This window comes from Mastomys coucha, unplaced genomic scaffold (assembly GCF_008632895.1).
Source record: "Mastomys coucha isolate ucsf_1 unplaced genomic scaffold, UCSF_Mcou_1 pScaffold7, whole genome shotgun sequence".
Lineage (NCBI taxonomy): Eukaryota > Metazoa > Chordata > Mammalia > Rodentia > Muridae > Mastomys > Mastomys coucha.
This window is the reverse complement of record NW_022196913.1, coordinates 57,869,350-57,882,586: the sequence shown is the minus strand read 5'-3', so window position 1 is coordinate 57,882,586 and position 13,237 is coordinate 57,869,350. Positions and strand designations below refer to the sequence as shown.

Genomic DNA, 13,237 nt, shown 5'->3' with positions numbered 1-13,237 from the left:
CCATCTCTCCCCACCTCCCCCTGCTCTCCATCTCTCTCCCCACCTCCCTCTGCTCTCCACCTCTCCCCACCTTCCCCTGCTCTCCATCTCTCTCCACCTTCCCCTGCTCTCAGGCCCTGACAGTGTTTATCTGCCCTCTCTACTAACTAGGCCAGTCTAGGTATTTCGTATGAAAGAAACCATGCAAAGTGTGACATTTTGTGACACTAAGTTTAGTGCCTTTGGGGCCATCTTTGCTATAGCAGCTGTCAGTGTGTCCATCCCTCTTTGCAGTGGCTTCTGTCATTTTTAAAGTGTCTTTTATGTTCCATAAAATCTGGAAGCCACCTTTGTGTATGGTTTCTCAACTTTGTCAATAGAAAAACTGATCCATGGCCTGATAGCTTGTGGGCCACATACTCTCCTACTTTACCAAGTCCGAATAGTTGCACAGTTGTCAGCATGCCAGGTTCCCAGTGGTCTCTGCCTTCCGCCCCAGCACTGAGCCCGGTGTTAACCTTCCTGTGAGGGAACTTCCCTCCTCTTTCTATTTGCATTGAGCCATGCGTGGGCTTCCCACTTCAGTGTCGTTACTGAAGTTTATAAGATTTCCTTGGAAACCCTAATAGAATTTTACTTTAAGCAGTCCTTTCACATGAACATCATACGTTGCTTCCTTAATATTTTTCTTAGTGTTGCACATTTTGTATTTTATTAAACATTGCATATGTTTCCCACGTCGGCTCCAGTACTTTCATGACTCTGGAGTCCGTGTGTGACATGACCCAGGCCTTGTAGGGGATAGCGTGACCGCTCTTGTTTATGTAGCTGATCTCTGCACACAGTCCCACTACACACAGTGTGACATTTTGTGATATGCTGAGCAGTAAGAAAATAAACAGCTTTGGTTTCTATTCTTAGAGAATGCCCTCATTGTCTGCCTTGTTACCGATATATTTTTCTTACAGTGTCTTATCTGAATGATTAAGAGTTTAGATATCGATGTTGAACTTTGTCCAGTGTCATTTCCATTTCTGTGTTTTTAAAATTGAGTCACACTTGGGATTTGCCTTTTTGCATTTTTAAGATGTACCAATCAAGTGATTTATATGTGTTTACTTTAGTAATGATTTGGCCTTTTTTCTGATACCTTAGGAGCAGGCATTCAGAGTTGTGTAGCTTCCTTCTCACATAAGAACACTGTGCTGTCGTGGGACAGCTCTGGATGCACCACTCACTGGGAAAGGCTCAGCTCTGCAGCCTCCTCTCTGTGTAGCATGGCTCTGCCCCTGGGGATCCGTTGCTTTAGAGCTTTAGAGAGTGGAGATGAGGATCCACCCTTTGTAAGTTCTGTCCAGCTGTAGCCTGTGGTTTTAATGTGTGCTGGGAAAAGAGTACTTTTAAGCAGAATTTGTATTGTTTTAAATGTGTCTGTGTGCTCAAGAGTGCATGTGTGACTGCAGTGTACCTGTGAAGATCAGAGGACAATCTTCAAGAGTGAGTTCAAGGGACGGAGCTCAGGTCATCAGGCTTTTTTATTTTTTAAACAAGAACATTGCTTTCCTTGTACTGTCTTCTTAGTGGTTTATGATTTTGCCTTGATTTTGGGAAGTATGTTCCTTTCTGAATAGTTCTTGTGCCCTTGCTGAGTTTGGCTTTGTGTCTTTTACATTTTTGCAAGTACTTTATTCATATTGAATACCATGATACACAGTGTTGCTGGGCGTGGTGGTACACAGCTGTCATCAGTCATAGCTCTTGGAAGGCAGGGGCAGGAGGCTCAGGAACTCAAGGGCAGCCTGGGCTGTATGACCAGTTGAAGACCATCTTGAGCTACAAAGTCAAGCCCTATTCCAAAGTAAAAAAAAAAATGCCATGTTTTATAGTACTGGGTATTATGACGTATGTCTTTTTAGAAATTTTATAATAAAGCAAACATTTGCTTTATTTCAGGTGTCTTATATTCATTGAATTCATTGTTGCTCAGATATTTCATCTCAGATACTTTGTGCCAGCTCAACCAACAAGTGGAAGAGAGTAGGCAGGACTCCCTCCCTCCCTCCCTCCCTCCCTCCCTCCCTCCCCTGCTGTGTGTCTCTGTTTTGTTTTCTCCCCCGCTCTCTGCTTTTGGAACTTCTGTTCACTGCCCTTTTGACTTTTTTCCTACTCTGTGTCCCTTTTTGCTCTTTTTTATTTTTGCGGTTTTTTTTTTCCTTTGGTTTTCTTTTTTTTTTTTTTAAGATTTATTTATTTATTTATTATAAGTACATTGTAGTGTCTTCAGACACCCCAGAAGAGGGCATCAGATCTCATTATGGATGGTTGTGAGCCACCATGTGGTTGCTGGGATTTGAACTCAGGACCTCTGGAAGAGCAGTCAGTGCTCTTAACCACTGAGCCATCTCTCCAGCCCTCCTTTGGTTTTCTTAATACACGATCTGTCTATGTAGCCTTGGTTAGCCTGGAAATCACTACGTAGACCAAGCTAACCTCCAGTTCACAGAACTCCTGCCTCTGCCTCCTAAATGCTAAGTCTTTGTCCATTTTCTATGATCTAGTACATGTCTGTGAATTGATTTCACATTGTCTCTTCTCTAGCTTTCCAGAATTGTGTACCTCTTTCCTCCTGAGTTGCCAGATCTGCTTAAAAATAAATAGTGTCTCTAAGTGCAATATGCCAGTTGTGTCCGGCTCCCCATAGACACAGCCAGGCAGCAGTGCAGCTGAAGCCACAGCTCTGGGCACAGTCCCTTTCCTCACTCAGACAGGAGTGTGATAGCATCTGTTGTGTTGTGTTGTATTGTTTCCTTATGTCAGCTAAAGGACTTGATATTTGTTTGCCTGAGAGCCTGCCCCCAACCTCAGCTATGCTCACATCTGGCTCTCATATAGCTGGCTACTGTGAGGGGGCATGAGGGAGCCTTTCAAAGATCGTTAACTAGAAAATGAGTTATTCTTTCAGTGGGTTGCTAAAGATAACATTTTAAAACACTTTAGGATCATAATTCATTTTGCTTATTCTTACCTTTGATCTTGATCATTTTATATTTCTTCCATCATTGTTTTATTATAGTTTTAGACATTTTATTTAGCTACTTCCTCCTTTTAAGTTTTAAAAATCAAAGATTTATCATTCATCTATCTCCTTTTTTAAAAAACAGATTTTACATTTGTTCTTTATTTACGTGTATCAATTTTGCCTGAGTATGTATGTGTTTGGTATATGTACGACATGTGTGCAGTACCCATAAGGGTCGGAGGAGGGCATCAAGTCTTCTGGTACTAGAATAGAAGCAGTGGGAACAACCACGTCTGTGCTGAGAACCAGACCCCAGTCACCTGTTGACTTTCCCACAATCCCCCACTTTTTTTCTCTGCTAAAGAACAAAGTTAATGGGAAGGTGTCTGACTTTTAACTTACCATTCTCTAACTTATCAGAAAGCACAAAGGAAAGGGGTGGACAGCTAATAGGGAAGGTTTGCTCCAGAGCTGTGCTGTGCCTGCTCTCACGTGCCCAGATGGGTGCTGACGTAAACCTCTCCCTGTCTTTCCTCAGCCCTCCAGCCCACGACATCGTGGTGAATGGAAAAGAGTGTGTCAACTTTGCCTCCTTTAATTTCCTTGGCTTGCTGGCCAACCCTCGGGTTAAGGTGAGTAGCACGCAGTGTTGAAGTGGGGCGAGACACTGCTAGCCGAAGAAATGACAGGAAAGACTGGTGGGCCATCAGTGGGGGACGGTGTTTCACATTAATGTGTCGGACAGAGTCAAATCTGGACTTGGACCGTGCAGGGCAGAAGGGTCTGGTGGGCTCAGTGTGGGTGACAGCAGAGAACCCAGGAAACCAGATCTGGGTAGAAGGCGCAGACATCCAGGAAGCTGCCCCAGCTCGTGTTAGGATCAGGGCTAGTAGACATCCTCCAGGAAAGCCCGGTGGTCAGTCGGCTTCCAGAAGTAGGCAAATGTCGCTGCTCCGATCCTTCAGTCTTTGTCTGTTTCCTAAAGCCTGGTAGAGTTGCAGTAGTTACAAGAGGGAAGGGAAAGTGGGAGCAGGGAGGAGGAGCCATGTGGGGCCAAGAACAGGGAGGATTGTCTGCACCATGCACAGGAAGTCACTCCAAGTTTGCTTCCTTACAGGCCGCAGCTTTTTCGTCTTTAAAGAAGTACGGCGTGGGCACCTGTGGTCCTCGAGGATTCTATGGCACATTTGGTAAGTGCATTTTTTCAGACTCCCTTGATGGATGGATCTGTTTGAGTTTGAAGCTCTTGGGAAGTATTCTTAAGTGTCAAGCTGTGTATGTGCACCTTTCGTTTAGTCCTGTTTGGGAGCACGAGTGGGACTTAGAGGGCAGAGCTGTAAGAGCCCAAGGATGCACCAGCGTGATCGGCTCTGTGGCAGGAGTCCCAGCACATGGTGCTAGAAACAGGCTTTTGGTTGTGCATGGCTGTTGTTGGATGAAAGGGCTAACTGCTAAGGACTCTCTTTGTAGTCATGGGGGAATCCATGTCTAGTGCCACGGTACTGTGAAACAAAAGGGCAGGCAACAGTGCGTTCCCACAGGACAGGCGGCATTGCACCTCTCTTTCCCACCATCCACTTGGCAAGAACTAACAGCAGGCCACATCTGATCCAGAGGCAGAGCTGGCAAAGAGCCGTGGGCAGCAAGTACCATGGAGAAAGTGGGAACACATTTATTAGGTTATAAGTAGCTTTTTTCTTTGTATGATGAGAGTAGAGGTCACTAGTGTCTGTGTGTGAGCTCCTGCTCACATGGCGGGATTAAAGGACTGAGCTCAGGCCAGCCCCACTGCCTGAGACGGGCAGAGGGGTTCTTGGTTCTCACTGTGGTGTGGGACTAGAAAACGGGAAGGCTGCTGCTTCCTGGGGTTACAGGCTGTCACCTGCTTTATGAGGCTCACTCTGCGTTTGCCAGAGTAAAGCTGCTTTTCCCCTCCTCCTCTCCTCCTTCTTCCTCTTTCTCCTCTTCTTCCTTCCCTTCCTCCTCCTCCTTCTCCTCCTCCTCCTCCTCCTCCTCCTCAGGAACTGCTTTCTTCAAAGTGTCTTTTGTCATGTGGCCTTGATTGCTGCTTAGGAATTAATCTGGGAAGACAGAGAAGGTGCATTGCTGTATCAGAAGAGGGTCTTTAAGAATGATTTCCCAGAGCTGTGAAAGTGTGGTTAGACGGACCCATTCTCCCTGGTGATACTTGGCAGGTACACACTGGATGCAGTCACTTAGCACTCCTCACTGAAGAACCAGTACCAGGTTCAGACTTCAGGCCTTAACCTACCTGCCCCTCCTACGGAAGTCTCCACCTTACCCTTAAAACAAAACCATTTCTTGTTAGCTCTGCTGTGGGCTTTTCTTAAGCACACGCAGTTGACGTCCTTATGTGTACATTTTCCCCATTTTTGCAAAAATAAAACTGTTTTATGTGTTCTGATTTCTAATTATTTTTTGCTTTCTTTTTCAAATTTTTTATTTAAACAATTTTATACAATATATTTTGATTATGTTCCCTCCCCAACTCCTCCCAGGGCCCACCCAACTTCAGTTCATTTTCTCTCAAAAAAGAAGAAAAGGAAGGCAAAAATGCCTAAACAAAGCAAAGCAAGTAAAGCCCACCTCACTCCTCCAGTCTGACTTGAGTTTGCCAACTACACCTGGGCATGAGCGCTGCCCTAGAGTGTGGGTGATAGACAAGTGACGCTCCAACTGGGCATGAGCGCTGCTCTGGAGTGTGGGTGATAAGCAAGTGACGCTCCAACTGGGCATGAGTGCTGCCCTGGAGTGTGGGTGATAACATGAGCGCTGCCCTGGAGTGCGGGAGATAAGGAAGTGGCGCTCCAACTGGGCATGAGCGCTGCCCTGGAGTGTGGGTGATAGCATGAGCGCTGCCCTGGAGTGTGGGTGATAAGGAAGTGGCGCTCCACCTGGGGACAGTGGCGTTTTTATTTTTTATTATTTTTTATTTTTGCCAAGCAGATGTCAGTTGCAGATAGCTTCCGTAGATGGGGCAGGCTGTGATTTAATGTTGGAATGGATGTTTTGGGGTTTTGTGACTTTAGAGTAAAGCCCCAGTCTGTGTGTTCTGGGCACACGCTTGTCCTCTGAGCTGTACCCCAGTTCCACAAATGTGTTCTGGGCACATGCTTGTCCTCTGAGCTGTACCCCAGTTCCACAAATGAGCCTATTGTAAGTTTAAATGGTCACCACAGGCATATAGTGAATACCCAGGTTTAGGAATACTTGCAAATGGGGCTGGTGAGATGGCTCAGTGGGTAAGACCACTGACTGCTCTTCCAAAGGTCCTGAGTTCAAATCCCAGCAACCGCATGGTGGCTATCATGAGATCTGATGCCCTCTTCTGGTGTGTCTGAAAACAGCTACAGTGTATTTATTTATGGTAATAAATAAATCTTAAAAAAAAAGAAGAAATACTTGCAAATGACTTTATAGACCAGTCACTCCCTCTGTCCATGACAAATGAACTGAAAGCTCATTTGAACAGGGCTGCAGGCTCGTGTGCAACAAGGTGGCTGTGTCATGGGACTGGCTGGTCCATTCCTTCCCACCTGCCAGCCTGCTTCCTCTGTGTGCACATGTGCAGCCTAGACTTCTCCTTATCCTGTTTTCTAGCAGGTTATTTTCTGTTTGGTTGGGAGTTTTTCCTCTTATTCTGGAAGCAATTTTTGAATAATTATAATGACCTGCCTTGGAATTCTAACATTCAATAAAGTCAGAGGCACTACTTGAGTGTCTCAGGCTAAATTTCAGACCTCTGCACTGAGCCCTGAGGCAGAGGTGAGGACCCTCTTCTTTGTACTTGTTAGGTTTACTTGAACTCTGTAGCTCAGGGCTTAGAATTGCTTTGCCAAGCCCACAAAAGTTGCTTTTAATTTGATCTTCTTCCCTCCTTGGTGTACATTTGGGCATCTGTTTTCATAGTTCTTTTAGGTCTTTTCTTAACTTTTAGACAAGGAACATATAGCCCTTATAGGAATAACTCTCCTTGTGAATGCATCCTTCCAGGCCTGTGAGATGGCTCGCAGGAAAGGGAAGAGAGAGCTCACTCTCTTACATCATCCTCTGATCCCCACCCATGCAACGTCTGTATGCATGCACGTGTGCAAAATAAGGGTTTTGTTTTGTTAATTCTTTTTGCCCACTTACTGTAACAGAAAGACAGTAGAACAGTGACCAAGGTAAAGTTTATGTAAAATTTGGGTAATATAACCTTCCTCCCAGAAGTCTGGCTGAGAGAACTGAACACTGAGTTCTCACAGTGGTCAGCACACAACATGCATGTCACGTGTAGACACCACATAGCAAATCTACTCGTTTGTACTGCTGATGAGTGTTGCTAATTGTGGTTTAAAAGCCTCTACAGAATCACGATGGGAATGCTTCCCACACACTTCTGAGGGGCTCTACAGAATCATGATGGGAATGCTTCCCACACACTTCTGAGGGGTTTGGGCTGACAGCCTTGTCTCCCTCCAGGGTGCTTAGGTCCTGTGTGTTCAGGAGGGTGTGTTGGTGCCTGTTCATGCCAATATTTCCCTGTTTGCCTTATCTCCTGTGCTGGCCTCTTGGTCTTACTCTGGGTCAAAAGACATCACTGTCTAGCAGTGAGCCTCGTGTGGTCCGTCTTTAAAATGCCCGCTTTTTGTGAGAGTAGCCAGCTGGGCTGCGGCTGAGGGCCAAGACTCCTAGATCAACTGCTGCTTTTCTTCTGGTCGTAAGATCGTGGTTGTTAGGTGTGGGGAGCAGTCCGCAGGCACATAGCTGCTCAGAGCATTTCAGTAAGAGTCACGGGGTCCAAACATTCACCATGACAGTTTAATACGTAAGTACTGGTGGTTTTACTTTTTGGAAAAAGTGTATGTGTGTTCATGTGTCTGTTTATTTTGAGTCAGGGTCTCCCTAAGTTGTCCAAGATGGCCTTAACTTGAGATCTTCCTGCCACGGCCTCCCAGGTAGCCCAGCTAATGTCTCCTGTATCTCTGGAGTTTCACATTCACTTATTTGCTTCTGTGTAGGCAGGGGCGTATGCCACAGCTTCTATGGAGGGAAGAAGCCTGTGTGCAGGACTTAGTTCTGCCATCCACCATATAGGTTCTGGGAACCAAATTCAGGTCACCAGGCCTGGAGTAAGTGCTTTTACCTGCTAAGCTGGCTCAGTGGCCAAGGAATTTTGTTTAATTTTTTTTGTTTTTTGGTTTTTTTTAGAATATTATTTATTAACTGGGTCATGGTGGCACATGCTTTTAATTCCAGTGCTACGGATGTAGGGGCAGGCAGATCTCTGAGTTCTGAGCCAGCCTGGTCTACAGGATAGCCAAGCTACACAGAAAAACCCTGTCTCAAACCACCACCACCTACAAAAAGAAAAGAATGGTATTTACATAAAAATAGAAAGTTCTCAATAGAACTCATCGTAAATTGAATTTGAACTATTGTGAAGTTAGTTGTTTCCTAAGCTTTCCTTTGGAGACCAACCAACAGGGTATACTGTTTCTTCATTGTAAATGAAGCCAGACAAAAGGCCTCCAGAAAGTAAATGTTAACTACTATGAATTCACATAACTTCATCAAAAGATAAGGGATAACCAGACTTTTGTTTTTTAAAGTAAAACCCTTTCTCCTAGATATTAGTTTAATTGAAAAGTCTTTTTCAGAGCTGGGCACTGTTCTGAGTGTTTTATTGATATTAAATTGTGTCTTCCCAGTGGCCCTCTGAGGAAGATGTGGCAGTTACGTGCTTATCAGAGGAGATATTTCGAGGCATGGAAGAGGTTCAGACTTGTGTGGGTATACACCCAATGGTGGGTGCCCAGCCTGAACCTCCTAGAAGCCTGGCTGCAGCCTGAGCTCTGGAATGTCTCAGTGGTCAAAGGACTGGAGGATCTTGAAGCATCAGTGGTTTTAGGGGGTGTGGAACATAGACCTCCTCATACTAGCCTCATCTCTGCTGATGGGAGTTACAAAATGTAGTGCTTGAGTTGTACTCCATGTGTAGTGGGAGCCTTCGCTGGCCTGGGTGGATGTACACACAGAAGACAGGGCCATCAGCAGTCACCAAACAGCACCCGGTGGTTTTTCCTGCCGCCCTCTCCCTTGGAGGGGAGTGTGTTCACTCGCAAGTCAGCATCAAGAGGAACAAGTTCTGCACTTGCCCATGTTGACCCATCACAGAACCTGCTCTGCAAGACTGACGTCAGCCAAAATCTGAATTGTTAGAAGGAAAGGCCAAGGTTTCTGAAACTTGGGGTAGGCAAGCCATTGATTTGTCTCTGATTCTCCAGTTCAGCATGCTGCAGCTAGCTATATTTTAGTGTCATCAGTCAGCACAGTAGTGACAATGCTCCCCTGCACATGAATGTATGTGGGTTTGGGAGCACACAGTGATGAGCATGCTCTGACACAGTTTCTATCGCTGTGGGGCTTCCTTTTAAGGCCCTGAGACAAGCCCTGCTATGTCCAGCTTCTCATTCCGGTCTCTCACCTGTGACAGGAGTCTGGAGAGCTGAGAGGCCCTTTCAGTGTTAGTAACAATGGTGTATCTACTTCCTAAGTGACAGACTGCATAGCATCTGAAATGGAGCTCTCAAATAAGAACAGTTCACCATGACCTGGTAGCCTGGACTGACCCCCTCCAGCTACATTCTGAAGGTTATGGATTCTCAGGGTAAGAGACAACCCCTAGCCAGGCGGTGGTGGCGCACACCTTTAGTCCCAGCACTTGGGAGGCAGAGGCAGGCGAATTTCTGAGTTCGAGGCCAGCCTGGTCTACAGAGTGAGTTCCAGGACAGCCAGGGCTACAACAGAGAAACCCTGTCTCAAAAAAAAAAAAAAAAAATTGTAGGACCTTTTAGAGAATCGAGCTGATCTGGGGTCTGTCAGTGCCACTCCCTGCAGTCCCTTGGAGAAGCCTTGCCCTTGCCATTACTTACGAGTCTCCTCAGTTGACACACCCTGATTCCTTCCTCTGCTGCTTTGGAGTCTGCCTCTACTTCTCCTGCCTACTTCTCCTCTGTTAGTGGTAAGGACCAGAGCCAGTTTGCCTCCCTGAGCTGGAAGTACTCCCTGCACAGAGCGTATGGTGAAGCTGATCTGCTCCTTCAGGCATGAGCATGGACAGGGTAAAGGAGTGTTTATGAGCCAGTGCTCCCTCAGAAGTCCTCATTTTTAAGGGACTTTGATGCACTTAAGACTGAGCCAGGGGGCTGGTGAGATGGCTCAGCGGCTAAGAGCACTGACTGCTCTTCTGAAGGTCCTGAGTTCAAATCCTAGCAACCACATGGTGGCTCACAACCACCTGTAATGAGATCTGATGCCCTCTTCTGGAGTGTCTGAAGACAGCTATAGTGTACTTACATATAATTATAAATAAATCTTAAAAAAAGAAAAGGCTGAGCCATTTGATGGTGAGCTGCTTCAGAGACTGATATCCTTCCTCCTGAACATGAATTAATGGCTCAGACTGCATTGAAAGGCTACAAGGAACCATGATTTTACAGTGACTAAATATGTCAGCTCACAATTAAAATTTATCTGTTATACCAGCATTCCCTTTTCCCACTTTTATTGAAAATAGATTTTTTTCTCATATAACAGATCCTGATTATGGTTTCCACTCCTATCCAGATCAGCTCCCTTTCTGTCTGTCATTAGAAAACAGACAGCCTTCTGAGAGATACTAATAAAATAGGACAGAATAGAATAAGATGCAACAAAAACTAACACTTTGGAGTTGGGTGAGACAAACAGTAGGAAAAGTGCCCAAGAGAAGGCACAAGAATCAGATACTCTGCCTCTGCCTCTCTGTGATGTCTGCTTGTGGGTTATATTAATCAGGGTTCTCTAGAGCCTGAGAAAAGTGAGAGAGAGAGAGAAAGAGAGAGAGAAATTTATTGGGATGAATGACAAGCTACAGTCCATCTAATCCAAAAATGGCTGGCTGTGAGAAGAAAATCCAAAAATCCAGTAATTGCTCAGTCCACAAGGCTGGATTTCTTGGTTGGTCTTCATTTCAGTATCTGCTGGAATCCCAGAGAAATAGGCTCCAATGCCTGTGAAGGAAGATGTGTGCTAGCAAGGCTGAGGCAAGCAGACCGTGAGCAGCACCTTCTATGTAGGCTTCTAGTGGAAGGTGTGGCCCAGATTCAGGGAGTATCTTCCCCCCTCAAGATCCAGGTCAAAGGTGTGTGTGTTCCTGCCTCAAAGATCCAGACTAGAAGTGAATTCTCCCACTTCAATCCAAGCTAAAATAAGCTCTCTCACAGGTGTGCCCTCCATTTCTGGATTCCAGTTCATTCCAGATGTAGTCAGGTTGACAGCAAGAGCAGCTATCACAGGAGTCTCCATATTTGTTCCCATCTGCTATTGAAGGAAGCTTTTGTTGTTGTTGTTTTTAAGATATTATTTATTGTAAGAGTACACTGTAACTGTCTTCAGACACAGCAGAAGAGGGCATCAGATCTCATTACAGATGATTGTGAGCCACCATGTGAACTCAGGACCTCTGGAAGAGGAGTCAGTGCTCTAAACCGCTGAGCCATCTCTCTAGTCCAGGAGGAAGCTTTTTTGATGATGGCTGAGCAAGGTATTGATCTATTGATCTATGAGTATGGTGCTTGATCCTTCAAGCAGTGTTGTGTATGGAAGGGGCCTTAAGTCAAATCAAGTATTGGTTGGTTGTTCCCACAAACTTTGTGCTACCATCTTACATGCAGGATAGCAGTGCAGATTCGAGGGCTGTGACTGGCGTGGTGTTTACCTTTTCTTTTGGTACCATGCAAGAGTGTGTTCCTGTACCAAAGATGCTAGAACATAGAAATGGACTCTATGTAGACTCCAGCTAGACTTCTTGTTCAGTGAGTTGTATGTTACCATCAGCAATGGAGCCTTACATCGGTTTGTGGAGAATAGCCTATAGTCTTAGCAGCAGCCTGGGTTCTTTAGGATTCCTATGGGATCCTCTTGGCCAACAGCTCCATTAAAGGTAACCCAGTCCTTGTGCTGGCAGCTTCATTTGGACACAAGAGATGGCCAGCTACAGCTCTGTCTCCCCACATTGTTTAGAGATTTCATTTGGATTGCCTTCATATATGTATACATCCTAGAAAGCTTCTACTGCACACAGTTGTCATACTACCCCTCAAATGGCCCTTATTTAGGTGTTTGTCCCTGTGTTCCCTCCCTCCTCCTCCTTACTTGAACCTCCTGTTCCAGGACACCCACCCACACCCGTCCATCCATAACTATCTATTCTTTTTCTCTTTCCTATACCCCTTAGTCCCTTTCTTTATTCCTACCCTTTGTGATTCTGTGGATTTATACCAGCATTCTTTTTTTTTTTTTTTTTTTTTTTTTTTTGGTGTTTTGAGACAGGGTTTCTCTGTGTAGTCCTGGCTGTCCTAGAACTCACTCTGTAGACCAGGCTGGCCTCAAACTCAGAAATCCACCTGCCTTTGCCTCCCATATACCAGCATTCTTAAGCTGCTTCTACATGAGGACCTGATTTCTGTTGGTGCTGTGAATTTGAATTTCCTCAGTATACACTTGCTGCACCTGAGTGCTAACCTGGGCTGTTGGAGAAGATGCCACTTGAGTTCTAGCATGTCTTGATGAAGAACAGGTCAAGCTCTTTCTGCTAAAGTGTAGAGGCCTCGTGTACATGACAGCCTCAGGAAAGTGTCGAGGGGAGGGGAGGGGGTTAGGTAAGTGAAGCCAGTGTGTGTGGGATCCTGGTGGCAGAGGTGAGGAGGCAAGGCTGCCCTGCTCCATCACCGTGGGATCAGTTGTTAATGCCTGGCTTCTAGAACACGTTGAAGAAGTCTGTAGCTAGGCTGGGATCTCGTCTGCTTAGAGATGGGGCGATAGGGAGCTGCTTTTAGTTCATGGTCTCACAACATTGAGACCAAGGTCAACGTTGAGACCGAGGTTATACTAATCTTCTAGGGTTTGCAGGGACGCTTGTTGGCTTGGTTTTTTTTTTTTTTTTTTTTTTTTTTTTTTTTTTTTTTTTTTTTTTTTTTATTCCATTTTAGGGGCTAGTGAAAGGGTTCTGTAGGTTAAGTTTACTTGATGCCAAACAAGTGTTTGCACACACACACACACACACACATATGCTCACGCACATGCACACATAAATTTATATGTTTTAAATTCCATTTTGTCTGTAAGGTAAAAGGGACAGTAATTAAACTACTATGTACTTTTTTTCTTCTTTTTTTTTTTTTTTTTTTTTTT

The 13,237-nt window shown here is 45.2% G+C and overlaps 1 protein-coding gene across 2 annotated transcripts in view; it reads left to right on the top strand.

The window, feature by feature from the left end:
- Positions 1 to 13,237, top strand: part of Sptlc1 (serine palmitoyltransferase long chain base subunit 1) — a 45,881-nt gene that overhangs the window by 6,966 nt on the left and 25,678 nt on the right. Inside the window, exons 4-5 of one of the 2 annotated variants that reach the window (XM_031358488.1) lie at positions 3,537 to 3,630; positions 4,116 to 4,188. In XM_031358488.1, coding sequence (XP_031214348.1) covers positions 3,537 to 3,630; positions 4,116 to 4,188 — 167 coding nt within the window. Of the gene's footprint in view, positions 1 to 3,536; positions 3,631 to 4,115; positions 4,189 to 12,669; positions 12,929 to 13,237 lie in introns of those variants that run through there. The other variant, XM_031358490.1, reaches the window with a different exon arrangement.